At 35.1% G+C, this 16,449-nt stretch overlaps 1 protein-coding gene across 2 annotated transcripts; it reads left to right on the top strand.

Annotated features, from left to right (window-relative positions):
- Positions 1–3,757: 3,757 nt before the first annotated feature.
- Positions 3,758–16,103, top strand: LOC129001475 (facilitated trehalose transporter Tret1-like). 2 transcript variants are annotated; one of them, XM_054428775.1, is made up of 7 exons: positions 3,758–3,790; positions 8,019–8,088; positions 8,785–8,920; positions 9,790–9,978; positions 10,587–10,772; positions 10,949–11,055; positions 12,720–16,103. In XM_054428775.1, the coding sequence occupies exons 1-7, from the start codon at positions 3,759–3,761 to the stop codon at positions 13,518–13,520; spliced, it is 1,521 nt and encodes a 506-aa protein (XP_054284750.1). In that variant the 5' UTR covers position 3,758; the 3' UTR covers positions 13,521–16,103. The 2 variants fall into 2 exon arrangements, with proteins under 2 accessions (XP_054284750.1, XP_054284749.1); XM_054428774.1 differs by lacking the exon at positions 3,758–3,790 and adding an exon at positions 6,840–6,928.
- Positions 16,104–16,449: the final 346 nt, after the last annotated feature.

Genomic DNA, 16,449 nt, shown 5'->3' with positions numbered 1-16,449 from the left:
TTAGCTTATTTAACCAAACGAGTGGTGAACAATGCATTGATGTTTGATTATTCATCACAATTGTGGAAATGCAATTATTAATGGTGCCTGCCCAAGTAAGACGCAGCTCAAATGCACAACAACATTGGTACAATATCTGGCTATATGAAGGCGGTAGACACGGACCTCAGAGAAGTAGGACCAGGAAGTAGGGAGTAGGACAGGTTTACTTCTCGTCTATTATCGTAAAATATTGTATTAGCAATACTTATTGTCGTACCTAAGGTATGTATAAAAAAAAATGTATAATCCTGAAAACCACATTTCTCATTTCGATATGTTAATTAGTTCTAAGGTGGTTTAGGCACGTATCGCCAATTTTGGGTCTTTTATAGTATAACTAAATTGCCAGGCAATTAAACTAAATTGTACAAAATCATATTTATTCTAGGTCGTCCAGTGGTCGAAAACTCGACCAAAAATATGTACAGACTTCTCTATTTCCACCCCACGCTGTAAATAAAATATGTGATTGGAATTTGTATTGATTTCCTATTTATATTTCGTTGTTACTTCGTCACCAGCATGTCAACCCAAGGCCCATGTTAATTTTAATTTTATTTTAAATTCATTTGGTGTGTTTAATTTTGAGCCTAATCCACAAAGAGAATGCACATCTACAGCAAAATATCTTCCTAAAGGCGTAGATTTTCCCTACGATGCACACGAGCTGAGAAAAAAGGGTTTTAAGAAACATACTTGTCTATTAATATATACATAATACAAACTTCATTAGTTGCAAATCTAGACTTGTATTTTGCATAAGATCACACGATACCATTAGTCAGAGGGTCGAATAAGACCATTGGTCTTATGTGATCGTTGTTTGCATGTGTAAACAATGCTCATCTAACAGTCTGACTCATAATTTACTGACGACCTCCTTAGCTATCAAAATCGTATGGGCGATTTCATTTTGACGTTGCTAATCCTTGAGCTCGAAGTCTAATACAAATTAAACAGTATATGACTGGCCCTACACTGCGTAAGTGCTTCTCCAGTTTTAGGTAACGCCTTGTGGCTGACAATATGATTTATAGCTGAAGCTGAGAACCAGTTTTGAAGGTTTGGAAGGTTTTTACACCAGACGTAATGTCCCTAACTGTAATCTTTCTAAAACTTAACATCGTTTCAGGTGACGAATCAAACTCTGGTGTATATTTTTAGACTGAATATTTATTAAGTAGGCTATTTAATTGCTACATAAATTATATAATAAATATAAGTATTTTGTTATTTAATATACCTACGAGTAAGTATATAAAGTCGTGAACACGATAACTTGAGTAATTTTGGTCCGATTTTTATGAAATTTGTCCTGAAGGCGTTGGACGGGATAAACTTGAACGACTTTGCGAACCAGCAGGTTCGGGTCATGGGATCAGGATACTATAGTTTTTTTCTAAATTTGTTCCCTTAAAAGAAATGCCCAACTTTCATTACAGCCATATTGTAGAGCTTAAAACAATAAAGAATCCTACTAATATTATAAATGAGAAAGTTTGGATGTATGGATGTATGTTTGTGACAAGTGAACGCGAAAAATACTGGTCGGATTGGGCTGAAATTTGGCATGATGATAGCTCACATTCCCGATTAACATATAGGCATATTCTTATTTCAAAAATCCTTTCGGGCTCCGCCCCAGTGGCTCTGGAGTTTCCCATGTTAACCTTATGAGAAATTAAATTATTGAATCTTAACAGCTGTTTCAATTAAACAAACAAGTTGGTTCTGTTCTGTGATGTTCAATAGCATTAAAGTTACAAAAATTACCAACAGGGTGCAGCACTATTATTTCTTTTACATTTATGACAACAGCTAATTTGCAACCAAAAGGTGAGTGAGCGTAGCGAACGAACTTCAACCTGGAGGCGAGTTAGCGTAGCGAACGAGCTCCAACCTAAAGGTGAGTGAGCGTAGCGAACAAACTTCAACCAGGACGTGATTGAGCCATGCGAACGAGATAATCTTGAAAATTAAGAAGTTAAACGGGGCAAAGCCCGCGGGTTACAGCTAGTATTCTATAAGTGTTGTTGTACGGTTAAAGGTAACGAAGAAAATAAAAACAAACTGTACTTCACATTTCACATTTTATTCTTATGAAGAAAGGGAAAACTTTATTTTACTTGTTTATGCAATTGATAAAACGTAAACGTCAACAAAAAAAATAGCAAATTTATTTTTTCGTCCCATTCTATTCCCTTTTACCTTCCCCGTAGCAGCAAACCTAATGTTGAACCTATTTGATTTGATTGATTTGAATTCAAACCCCACTCGTTGAATCTAATGTTATTTAAATGGGGAATAAATATGTCTTGAAATGTAAATGTTATAGTCAAAATACTATCAGACGAATTGAAATTAGCTTAGTCTGCAGGTTTGCTGCGGTGGGGGTATTTTATACTGCTATAGTTGAAGTGACAGACTAAGATACGCATTAGAATAAAATTAATTCTCCTTCCAGTTTGACTAGACTGAGAAATCGGAAAATAAGTAATCAACCCTTCAATGATACTGAGTGATTGGCTCAGTTCAACTACTTATTGTAATTCTTAAACTGACCACAGATTCACATGGGAATTAGTTGTATAATTCCATCAATAGTCAAAGGTTATGTTTACAACCACAAACTCAATATTTTTATCAGCATTCGATTAAAATGTATACCAACAGTAGACTAAACCTTCGATTATGTAACTTCAGCATCAAAAGTCTCTGAACACACGTTTTCAATGTACTACAATGGTACTACTTAGTTACAATGTTAGGATTGAAGTATGGACATTTAGCAAGTCTTCCCTGGATGGAATTAGTTTTCTTAACTAACATATTTGTTTTAAGAATAACAGAACTTAATTTATCTAAGTCGTTATGATCCGTATGAATTTCTTTAAGTTTTGTAATCATTGTACATTCTCATTCTTAACTTTAATAATATACAAAACTCAAGATTGAATCAATCTGAAAAATAATTCCCTCTAGAGTTTTGCTATTTTGTATTCATGACTATCTCCATCATCCATCTTCATCTTCTTCATCTTCATCTCCATCTTCATTGTCAAAATTGTGTCCTCAATATTATATTATACTAAGCAGCTCTCGTAAATACGCCCTTAAAAACAGCTGTTTTTGCTGCAGGATGACGAAAAATTAGTATATCGATTACCTTAGAGAGTTAAACAAATTTACTCCCTAGAGAGTAATAATGCTACTTTAGACCCGCAACGCGTGCATTAAGCTGAAAATTAATGCACGCGTTTCGGGTCTAAGTAGCATTTTTACTCTCTAGAGAGTAAAAAGAGTTTTTAATACTTATGGAGTAAAAATCAGCTGCTGTCAACTCAGTTGTAAATTTCAATTGTAAACAAAATCGCATGTTATCGAAAGTAGTTAATTGTTGCCCTTGCTCATTTTCCGACCTCGGCTTCGCCTCGTTCGTAAAACTAGAGCTCGGGTCGAAAAGAGTCACTTTAGGCCCTACTCAATGACTATACTTTACACCACCTTTTAAGCCTTATAACGCGCATTGAAATTTGGTAACACATTAAAATATCTTAGCAAATTTGAAAGAGAAGTAAACTTCTTTACATAATTCGGTGATAAGCAGTGAATACCACGTTTGTGGCTACTGTACATGGGTTTGTATGTTGTGTGGAGGGAGGGGGGGAGATCCCAAGGCTCGAAGTTTTAATCTACCACACGAGGGACCGTCTGAGATGGCTGTAGAAGAAGAACCGACCGGCTTACAGTAAGTTGTTGTCTTGTCTGGTTTGTTATATAACACCAAAGTTCTATTTTTACATTAGGTTATCATTCAAAAACAGTATTTTTCATCCTTCATGTCCATGAATTGTGTACAGGTCATTTAAGAATAAAATTGAGTTGTGTAATCTAGGTCGTAAACGGTAATTTGATTTAAAAAAGAGTCGATATAGATTAAGTAGGATTAAAAGGTATTACGTTTTTGCTATAATTCTAGCTTTATAATAGTTTATTTCGTGGTTAGCCAACATTTACATAGACATTTTACTGTACACCCTGAATAATCTCACATTGAAGTATAGTAAACGTTATCTGTTATTCAGTATTAGCATAGCTATGGTATTAGGTACAGAATTACCCTGGTTAAGTAGACTAACATTTTAACGAAAAATACTACTTTTTACAATGGTAACAGCAATGTTCAACCTTTTTTAAAAGGAATAGTTTAATTTGTAAATATTACAATTTAGTGAGCATAGTGAAACCGATTTTTTTACAATTTCGTGGTTGATAATTGATTTTTAGTTAGGTAGAGCCTGCGCTAACAGTTAGACTTTCATGAAAAAAGTACCTAATTTAAGTTATTGACAGGAAAATATTTTACAGGAGGGGAACCGAAAGGGGAAACCCAGTGTGGGCTATACCATTGAACTTTGAGCTATAGAAACCATTAGTTTTGGGGTTTTTGTCCTTTGTGTTTATCTAAGACGGTGCCGGACACCGTGGGCATTTTTTACATTGTTTTTGTGGGCGCGGCCCAAACTGTATTTTTTACAGACGTCAACCTGTTGTCTGATACAGATAGCATAATTAATTAAGAGACCGATTAATTAATTATTATGAGTGGAACTTGTTCCAAAATCGACGTTTTCTCAGGATAGCTCTATAGCAACCTAGGAACCCACTCTATGAGATTAAAATACATGAACAATTCATAGGGCTACGAAGAAAAACTAAGATAATCGTCAAATTCGTGATCATGAACTGTCAATGTTGACACTAACCTTTTCAATCGGTTACTTTTAAAAACACCCACAGACGACTTTTCAAGAGGTAAACTTGGCTAACATTGCCTTATTCGTCTTTCTCTGTGCTCTTAAAAGCTTTCATATTAACACAGACAATAGAACATTATGGTCTATTGTATGATAAAAATATGCAGTACATTTGATATTTTCGTGCGGTGCTTTATATTACATCCAAATATCATTGAAGTTTACTATAACAAGCTGATAAATAATTCATTTAACTGTAAATAAAATTAAACAAATTTCTTGCACTCTGCAGTGAATTTTAACACCGTAAACAAAGATGAATGTTACATAATGCCACACGTTCGGCAAATAAGATAAACCAGAGGCTTCTGCAAACAACAAGTCAGATAAAATAGGACAGAAAATATTTAAACTTCAATTAAATAGTGTTGTCAATTAATTCTGAATGATTGTCAATCAATTAAGCTAAACTTTTTTTCTGTCTCGTATGGAGAAAGTATTGTTTTCGTCAACATTTTCGAATTTTAGTTTTGAGTGGATATATATGGGTCCTTGACCCAAAAAAGTGGTTTTCGAAGTAAGTGTGTGGATGTGTACAGAGCTACAGACTATACCTGTGTCCTGTGGTCCGATTTCGATGAAATTTGGTATGTAGGTACTAAATCCATGGTACATATCACAAGTTTTTTTCATTTTTATTTTTAATGATGATTTTTTCATGATGATTCTTCTTTTATGGAAAATTATGAGTTTGGTGTTGGTTGTTGTAAAGTGGTGTAAAAGATGGATCATTTGCTTATAGCAATTTCATACCCTAGCGTATATTTATTGAAATTAAAAAAATAAAACTAAAATTTACTAATATGGAGAGCTGTTATTCCGTACAGGTCATAAGACTATTATAAACTACAATAGGTGTCAAGCCAAATAGGTAGCAACATGAACTATTATTAAAATGAAATGACAAAATAGATGGACTTGTAGAATGGTTCAAAGGCAGAACAATAAGCAAAAAGTCTTTAGAAAACAATTCTCTATGAAAATAGATTTCCAAATTTCATTGATTTGTAAAGTTACTTTAGGAAATTTTAACATTTTATTCATATTAATTTCAGCTCCAAAGCCTCGACTTTTTGATCCTCTGCCAGGTTTTCTAGGAGAAAAGAGAAATAAACCTCCAAAGACTACTTAAGTTCAATATTAGTTTAGACAAGGTGATAACAAACTGTGTTAAAATTTTGGCATGGTAGTACACACATAAAAGCTGGTTCCAGCTCCTAAACCAGTTTTGTAATCAAATTGATCAAACAACCTTCATATCAAAGTACTCTTTAACATGTGTGCTGTGCATAGCTTCTTTGTCTGGAGCAACCTACAAATTATTAAAAATGACTTAAATAGGTTATACTGTAAATCCCAAAAATGGTTTTCAATTGCTTGGTACTAAAATATTCCGTACAGAAATGGGCAGTGCTCGTCTAACAATCAAAAGGTCGCCGGTTTGACCCTGAGAGGAGTCAGTAGCTTCTTGATGGTTCAAAACTGGACCCAGCTGTTCCTGATCATTGGGCTTTAAATAAATGATCCTGGCTAATGAAACAGCTGATCTTAGTCAGTAACAAAGCTCACAGCTGACAGATCATCTCACTCAACATTATTGACACATTATTGACAAAGAGAGAAAATGGCAGTATACTTCCCACTTGTTAAACCATGCAACTCCATAAATCATGGATAATCGAAAGCTTCATATTTCTAATTCGATTCCATGACCTTACAGTCATTTGTTATATGCACATCCATTACACATTATTACTCACACACACACATTATTACTCTCGACTGTATAACAATCTTCTGAGCATAGACGACACGAGGCAAACTTGTTTATGCAACAGTCCTTAGCTTACACATTTGCAAATTATAATATCTCCTCTGACTGGAATCTTAGTTTATGACTCACTGTTGGAAGATTGCCCAATGTCACAATGGTCTACCTAACATTACCAGTTGGTTGTCGCTCACATTCGTATTGCATTGCGTACAAGGACTGGCAGGAGTTGTGCGGATTTCCAGACAAAGAAGAATTCAGCAGAAATGTCAATAATATGGAATAGTGATTCTGTTTCGTAAGTAAATTTATTTCGATGAATTCCCGTTGAAGAAAATGTATTCTTAAGTCAGCACTAGGTTTTTGTTATTTAACTATTTACTTGATCACCTAGTAAAATTTAATCGAAAAAATTTTCTATTAAAAATAATGTTTATAATTTTATAATCATAATTTTGACTAAGAGTCAATAGTACAAGTAATATTAATAATTACTTATAATGTTGGTTATTCAACCAGAATTGTTTCGGTCTAGTTTACCACATATAATCAGTTGTGCATCTACTCCAGTAGGGTTTCTATGAGGTATTTTGGTATTGGGTTTCAAACACTTTGGATTATATCATTCCCCCTACATGGTAGATCATGTTACCCCCCACATTCGACAGGACAAGCATTTGTCATAAAGACCTAGAGACAGGAGAAGTGTTGTTTGTTTTGCCCAGTAAGTTTACAAGTCAGGAAGATGTGAGTATTTTGAAATAATTTTACTTATCTTCCTGGATAGGCTTCCTCGGTCACTTATTATAGAATTGGGGTCTGGTGACATCCGTGTCAAAATTTACAAATCAAAATCACTTACCGTTACATCCTCAGGGCGACTTGACTCCGCACAGCAATCTTGTGACTTGTTTTGTCATCTGTACCAAGTCAAGCCTTCCTGAGGTTGTCACCATCTAGCAGGCTTATATAGTGGGAACTTAATTATTACTAGCAACCACGCAAACAATAAACTTGTTCAAAATAAAAATTCAATTATGGTTCCAAATATTGTTTTAGTATAAAACACAAGCAACCAAAAGGGGGTCGTGTGATTTTACCAATATCCAGCACTGACTACCATTTACGTTTTATAAGGAGGGGGGACGGTGTCGGACTGTTGTTCTCGTATAATAGAAGAATGTCTAGATCTGGTCCTGTACGTGTGTTTACTAATCAAAACATTAAACGTATATATTGAAATATAAACATTCTTGATGAGTCAGTTATGAGGATATATTTAAAGTTTTTTGTAGTATACCTGATTATCTAGCTCAATATAGATCTTTATTTATACCTAACTGTTGAAACTTTTATCAAATTAAATATTAATGTGATGGTTTTTTCAGGCCCTTGAAACCTATATCTAAAGAAAGTGAAAAAGCTTCAGATCCATCCTTTAAAGATGTGTATCCCCAGGTACGTAAAATTATAGTTTTATTTACGTATTTCAATGCATTAGCATTTTTTATGTTTCTTGTAAGGGCATGTTATAAATAAGTAAACTAAAAAGGTGTGTATGGATTCTTATAATGTTTAAAGCTTTGATCCCTATGACACGATTAAAAAGGAATAGTTTGCTTGATTTCTTCAGTTCCTAAAGGTTACACCAGCATAGATCGATAAAAAATCAAAATACCTGGAGCACTGTCAGTAAATACAGTATGGTAAAATACCTGTGTACCAGAAATTTGGCGCTCTGGTTTTTGGTGGGACGACCAATACATTTAACCCTTTAATACTTTTTACTACAATTTCATTCTTTTTAATATTAATCCTATTTAATTCCTTTATTATTACTATTAATACTATTTAATCCTTACACCAAAATATTTTATGTACCCCAAAGTATCTCAGTGAAAATAAATAAAGGGGAATCTTCTAAGTACATTACATGCAGTAGCTCATACATCTGTTCTTTTTTGTTAAAATAAATGGCTACAGCTGGCCCAATCGATCAAAATTTTTTAGCAGTCGAGAAAAATAACTTGTTTGCAAATGCCAAATACATAGTATTACGTATATCTAGAAAAGATGTCTAGTTCTGTATCCAAAGTCAATGATTCTATCTACCACCATCATTACACTTGCTACAATAAACCTTATGTTTGGTAGGTGGTCATCGTGTGTATCCTTCACTCAGTGTTCATGCAGACAGGCATCAACGTGTCGTACTCTGCGACCACCTTGCCTCAGCTATTGGAGGAAGGCTCTAGTCTACGAGTGACCGAGGATCAGGCGTCCTGGATAGGTGAGGAAGTACAAAGATTTACCAGCTAGAAATACATTTGTCTTTGAATGACCAATGCAAGATTAATGTACGAGCTATGGGCCTTTGTGTAGTTTTGTACGATTATTAAGGTCTACATTGAGCTTTCAACGAGGCCAAAGCGAGCTACTTTAAATCTGAGTCTCACGACATCTGCTTTATATCATTCTTGACTACTCTAGCAACACTTATCATCAATTTACATAAACCTCTGCAACTGGCAACGTATTTCAATAGCTTAACCCCCTTTCTAGACTCTACAGAAATCCAATTGCAGAACACGATTCACACTTGGTGGGAGTGTAGATTTTCTCTCACATCGTTTTCTGTTTCAATGACAAGACTAATTGTAGAATAGGTTATTGGAATTGGGTGGAATCGTGAAACCCAGGCTTGATGTCGTCATCAACGAACATGCTAATGCAGTCTCTAGACACAACTTCTGTCTGATCACAATATATCCCACTTACCTACAGTTTACAGTATTTTCTTCACGTTTTTGTCATTAAATATTTGTGATTTTGAATGTCCATGTGCATATTTTATTTCATATTAATTTTGACAACCTTTGAATTAAGAGATAAGATGACCTCTGTACTAGCCTGACAACTACAGTGTTGAGTCTAAACTAGTTGCCACAACACAACATCAAAGATGATACAATGCAAGTATTTACTAATTTATAGTGTGATCTAAAAAACTCAATAAGATTAATTATCAATTAATTTGATTTGTGTCTACGTTAATTGCATTTTAGTGATCCAAGAGCCTCTAACAGGCGATAATAATCGATGAATACAGATTGTATTTTTTTCACAGTTGTGAACAATTTCCGTTTTTTTTCTGTCTAGCCAGCCTGGTAGCCATAGCCACCTTAGTGGGCTCCCTAGCCTGTGGGGTTCCCATGGATGTTTACGGTCGTAAGGCTACAGCTATCATCACCTGCCTACCCATCAGTCTCGGATGGGTCTTGTTAGCATTTACACCCAACAATGTATGGATGGTCTACATTGCCAGAGTCCTCACTGGGTTGGGTGGAGGTAAGCATCACACTTTAAAATAATTATGTTTTTCCAATATAAGTTTTACAAAATTTGATTTGCACACATTTAAACTGAGTGTATTTTTTTTGGATAGTAAAAACTGTAAACCAATTAACTAGGATGATTTGTTTGGCAAAATCAATGTGACATGACTTTTTAACAATGTTTTCGCATAATAGTACTATTTTTTTTATTACTGAAATTCATATTATGATGACAGGACAGATGTAGTGAGGGGAGGAATTTCCTGAGAAAAACACGTAAAATCAAAGCATGGTCAAAGCGTTCTGCAGACATCCAGTGTACATCCACATTTTATACAAAATTACTTATACTATGTCATAAAGAAGGTGGTAAGCAATGATATGGAAGTTTCACATTTTTTTCATCCAATTAACACATGGTCTCCCTTGAAGGTACGGCTAATGATGCCAAAATTACGATGTTACAACACGCCCTATATTACAATGATGCAGATAATGATCTATTATGCTAGCATTGATTGTAAAGGCAGAGCTGATGAATGTGTAGATTATTATGGCATAGGTTATAATCATACAGCTAATGATGACATATATTATAATGGTATAGTTTATGATGCTCAGGTATGACAACCGTCTGCCTTGTATACATCGGAGAGATCTGTCACCAGCAGTTCCGGCCGATGCTGTTGTCTCTCAACAGTGCCTTTGTGAGTCTTGGCATCGTAGTTACTAACATTCTTGGGGTGTACCTGCACTGGCGCACAGTGGCGTTCTGTTCTGGGATGTTCAGCGTGGCTACTTTACTGGGTGAGTGACCAATGACTCACTATCCTAGCGTTAGGTACTACAGCTTTATATAATTTCATATAGTGTATTTTTTATATGTGTAGGTAATTTTTATACTTTGTTCTGTATTTTGTTTTCATTTTTCAAATTCCAGCTGCAATAGAATCTTTAACACTAACAATAAGTGTATTTTTCAGGTATCTGGTTGTACTGTCCAGAAAGTCCACAATGGATCATCACATATCAGCCAGACAATCTCAGTGAAGCCAAGAAATCACTGGACAGACTCTACACCAACAAGGCTGTGAGGACTTGTAAAATATTTATACACAATTTGAAACATTACCATTAACAATTGTACAGTAGAGTAACATCTACAACCAAGATTTACATTTGACCTTTGACAAATAAGTTACTACTCTAAAAAAGTTATAAGCTTAAAAAAAGGAATTATGCCTACTTTGAAGATTTTATGATTTTTATAATAAGTAACAGTTTTGTGTTAGCTTATGTTTTATAAAACCTAAAAATAGTATTTGACAAGTGAATATGTTATGTGCATCAAGAACATAGTTGTATCTACGAGGGTTATTCAGAAAGTAAGGAAATTTTCCGTCTTACACCAGTAGGTGAATGCTAATTGCACAGTTTCTAGTGCAGACATGTGTTTGTCTTCTCAATGACTATCAGCCGTCATATTGGAGCTCTTGTTTTGCTGACTGTTGTTTCAGTATTACATTTTAAAAAAGTGTCCTGCTAGGTGTGAGGCGCTGGCTGTAATGCACATTTTGATGGCCATAAACTATAAACTGAAAGACATTTCTCGGCAAGTTTACGGAAACAACGCAATAAACCTAAGTTCTGTCCTGGAATGGGGCATTCAGTATCATAATGGCCAAATTAAAGTTGACGTCCAAATTTCATGCCCAACCTCACACACAAATCACATACAAGATCTCCCCCATTTATTCAAATGGTAGATATTCCCACAAACCTCCCTGGTTCAAGCTTCTTTCTTTTGTTTCCAAAAATTAAGACATAGTTAACAGCACAGTGCTTTGATGACAAGTAGCTCCAACTGTGTAGCACCGGGTGGTAGAGCTTGCACGACTTTTAAGAAGAATAGAATTCTACGACTAAGAATCTTCAAAACTTGTCCAAGACTATGATAAGTGCTTCAAGTTGTTGGGCGACTATAAAGAAAAGTAGTACAGTATTTTAGATGCTCATTTAAATGTGGTGTTTGATGAGTCGGTGGCTCAGTTGGTAGCGTCATGTACTTTGGCCCAAGGCAGCGATGTGGGTTCGGATCCCGGCCACAGCCACAAACATTTTATTAGTACAGTTCACCTTCATACTGTACTGGCTCACCCCTTGCTATGCTGGATACGTTCCACGGACAGATCTGTAGTCTATGTGGATGGGCAAATGCAAGGTTAAGAGAGGTCACCAACCTCTTTAAAAAAGTCCAGGCCTACAATCCAATTCGTTTCTTGTACAAACTTTTCATTTTATTCAAAAACATTCGTTAATTCCTAAATAGCCTTCGTTTAAGCATGCAAAACTAGTATTAGATAAATCAAAAGTATCACACAAAATATAATAGAATCCGTATGGTTACCGTACTCTTAAATATTAATAGACTAATCCTCTATAATTCTTCTGCCAAAGGTGTGGCTGGAACGGATAAAGATAATTTACAAAGTAATCAATTAAGAAGAAATGAATTATTATTGAAATTAAATGAAATAATTCATCATTCATTTAATTTAATTTATTATTGTTACTTTTGCACTATTTGTGCGATGCTGTTTACGTCACACGCAAAAAACCTTGTCTAAAAATTTTAAATCTGAGGTTTTCATTACAAAACCGCTACTAGCAAGGAAAACACTTCACTTCTATATTCCAAATGCAATATCAGAAAAACCTAACTTTGTTATATCAAATGTATTTTGTTTGTTTCAGTTTGCCCAGACAGAATATAACAGACTCCTAGATTCTCATCAGACGAGGCAAGTCAACAAACAACCAAGTTCAAACTTCCTCAAAGAAGTCTTCAAGGGTCAAAACCTGATCCCGCTTCTAGTCCTGACTACGATCTTCCTATTCCAACAACTCTGTGGATCATATCCGATATTTTTCTACGCTGTCAACCTGTTCGAGTCGATTGGAACGAGTGTAGACAAGTACGAAGCTTTGATTCTGCTTGGAGTGGCAAGACTGATCATCAGTTTTGTTACTGCAATGGCCTCCAAGAAGATCGGAAGAAGGCCTTTAATGATTGCTTCTGGTATTGGTATGACTGTGAGCAGCGTTGTTGTTGCAGTCTTCTTCAGTCAGAGACCTTATGAGGGTCTTTTCGCTCATGCAGGTAACCAAACCGATCTCACGACTGTGACCAATGCAGACCCATACTCTTGGGTTGGAGCTGCCTCGATTCTCATCTACGTAAGCATGACCGCTTTCGGGTTTCTCATCATTCCTTGGAGTCTAATCGGAGAGCTTTTACCAATGTCCATACGAGGCAATGGAAGTGGTTTCATCATATGTTTTACTCACATAATCATGTTCGGCGCAGTAAAATATTTCCCACATTTTCTAGATGTGTTCAAAATTTCTGGGGCATTTTACTTTTTCTGTTTTATCTCCGTCTCGGGAACAGTCTTTGTGTATTATTTCCTTCCGGAAACTCTAGGTAAAAGTTTCGATGATATAGGAAAACATTTTGAGTCCTTAAGGAAAGGAAGGCGTACATTGGCTGTGTAAGTTTTCTAGTCAACAAACTAGTCAACAAGAAGTTGAGTAATATTTGAATTAGTTGTAAGAGGAGATTTTTATTGATTTCTTAAGACTGATGAGGATTATGTTTATTCTTCAACTAGCAAAGTAAGCGTATTTTAGCTGAAATAACAGGTTAAAACACAAACAGAAATACTTCGTTACAGCAATAAGGACTTGGTGATTTTCTGACTTTTTTTAAAACACAGCATCCTCTACATCAAGGGAAACTTAGAAAGTAGCTTTTCTGTGATGCTTGTTTACAAACTATTTATTTTCTTTTAACAATTGGTATGTATGGACAATTTCTAATGATTACCGTGGAACTTGTTTTTTTTTAACTAGGCTATTTGATAGAATAAATTAGTTTTAAAAACTAATTATAACAATTATTTGTACAGAGAATTAAACTATAGAGGAGACATTCATTGGTACAATTAAGGGTGTCTAGTATTAGTCTCTGGTGTCTAGGATCACACCACCCCTTTGCCATCATGTACTACAACACTAACGGTGGATGAAGCCCCTGTGCCCTGTGCAATAGGAATTTCCGCAAAGTGCTTGCCACACAGAATCTTCCTTGCTCGTCACAAGTATATTTCTGGCACAACCTACTAGAACTGAAAGCGAACGGTTGTCCCATAAGTGTGTTCCTCTGTACCTTACTGCTCTGTCCAATTAGTTATATCAAAATTGTGTCATCTACAAAAAAATATATATATTTCATAACAAGATTAGAAAGTGAGTCATTACTTATTTGAGATCATGTTTGAAGTAAGAGATTTATCGAGCACTTATGGTCAAGAATTTTTTTAGCGTTACTTTTCACTACACCACAAAGATAGTTTTTTCGTAGTTAAAACAGACATTGGATATTTCTTTATTACAGTTAGGAACATTACTAAGGATACTCATAGCATTTTTTAGGACTTATATTGATTGTACAGTTTTGGTTGTTGCTAATTGAAGCAGTTGACAAATCAAAAACAAATCTTTGTTTGTTTACGTCGGCAAAATCCAAAAAAAATATAGTAACACTTTTCACATAGTAAACATTCTTTTCGTGTAGAAAACAATGAAATTTTACAGGAGGAATTTTTACAGGTGATAAACATAAACAAAAACGGGTAATTTCACAGGGTAGCAAAAAAAATATTACTAACTAATAGCAAACATTTATAAGAAAATGTAGTAATACTGTATGTACACTCTTCTTCCTAATGAATACTTTGAATAGTAATACAGTAGACTCCCGCTCATCCGGATCGGCCTTGTCCGGACTCCCGGTAGTCCGGATCGGTTTTTTAGCGGCACAGTACAGTAGAAGTCCGATTATCCGAGCAAAACGGGACCGAGACTACCTCGAATAATGAAAAAAATTGGATAACACGGCAGTAAAAATTATTACCGGTGGAAGTGCATATGCCCGGTCTATCATTACTGTGGACCTGGAACAAAATTCGGCCGAAAAAATTATTACCGGTGGAAGTGCATATGCCCGGGCTATCATTACTGTGAACCTGGAACAAAATTTAAAAAAGGCTATATACAGTACTGTGTATTTGCTCGACTCTCGATAGTCCAGATTTGTTGTAATCCAGACCGGACGTCCGCCACATTAGTCCGGATGAGCGAGAGTCTACTGTACTTTGAATTACTTTTTCTAATAACTTTCTATAGGGTACAGGGTTAAGGCAAACCTTATTAATGCAAGCACAATGTGGTCTGAACAAAAGCAACTTTCAATGTTTTTATATTTTTAACAATTTAAAACTCAAAGAACTAAGCCTATTTTTATATTTCTCTGTTAATATTTGTTTAGGTTATGTCCTTTTATGTCTATTTTAATAAAATAAAATAGGATTTTATGTTTGTTTTATATTATTTATTTTAACACGATATGTCCATATTTAACTTGTATAAAGAAAAAAAAAGAAAAATCTGTGTCCTCCATAGTAATGTAAAAAGGGACAAACCTGGTGTGTGCAATCCCTATTAAACTCAATAATGCCGTCAACTTCCACCCCAGCCGGACACCATTTTTTTTAACGTGGGTATCTCCCACCAACTAAAACACACATTATTGAGCTTAGTATGGATCCACGGGATTCGAACCCACGCATGTATAAAAGGAACTCGTCAACGTAACGCCTTGGCCAACTGAGCTAACATGCCACTGTCAGCCAAATGCTACAAGTGTTGCTATAAGCACACTAGTGCTCTTAGGTGAGATACAATGAACTAATGTCACGAGCTACACACGGGCTTAGGTTTTTTAAAGTGTTAATACAAGCTGAATCTTTACCTACTAGCTTTGTTTTTAACTACTTAAAAGATCCAATCCTTAACAATTTTCAGGCATCAAACTATTGTTTGGCTTAGTGAGGTTTGTCTGTCCATGTAACATTGACAAATTTGACAAATTGACAAAGGTAAAAATTAAATTAGGTTTTAAGTAAAAACATCTCATCAACAATATTGCTACAAGAATTTAGTACTTTTCGATTATTTTTCGTTTGCTAAGTATACTTTGTATATTAGTGTTAAACATTTTATACAGTAAAAAGATCTGAACCAAAACAAGCTTTGTATTTTATCCTCCTTCATATAACAAAAACAGTTTTGATTGTTTCCTAGATCAAACAAGGTTAAGCTTTGAAAACGAATTGATTTTAAAACAAACTATGTCCTTTGAACAAACTTTTAAAAAATTGAGACAGGTAATTAGGAGAAAATCCACTTCAACAATGTGAGAATGTGTGGTGCTGGGCATATACTCTGACGGACAATAAGATACAAGACGTTATAATTGACCAACTTCCAATGATGTTGCTACTTGAATCAAAGCTGATGATGGCTGCCCAGTTGGCAACCCAGAGTTTGTATACATAAAAATTGGAGCTCCAGAAATTTTTGA

This window comes from Macrosteles quadrilineatus, unplaced genomic scaffold (genome assembly GCF_028750875.1).
Source record: "Macrosteles quadrilineatus isolate MER2022 unplaced genomic scaffold, UCM_ALF_1.0 Scaffold_8__2_contigs__length_117827958, whole genome shotgun sequence".
Lineage (NCBI taxonomy): Eukaryota > Metazoa > Arthropoda > Insecta > Hemiptera > Cicadellidae > Macrosteles > Macrosteles quadrilineatus.
This window is presented reverse-complemented; position numbering and strand designations above follow the sequence as displayed.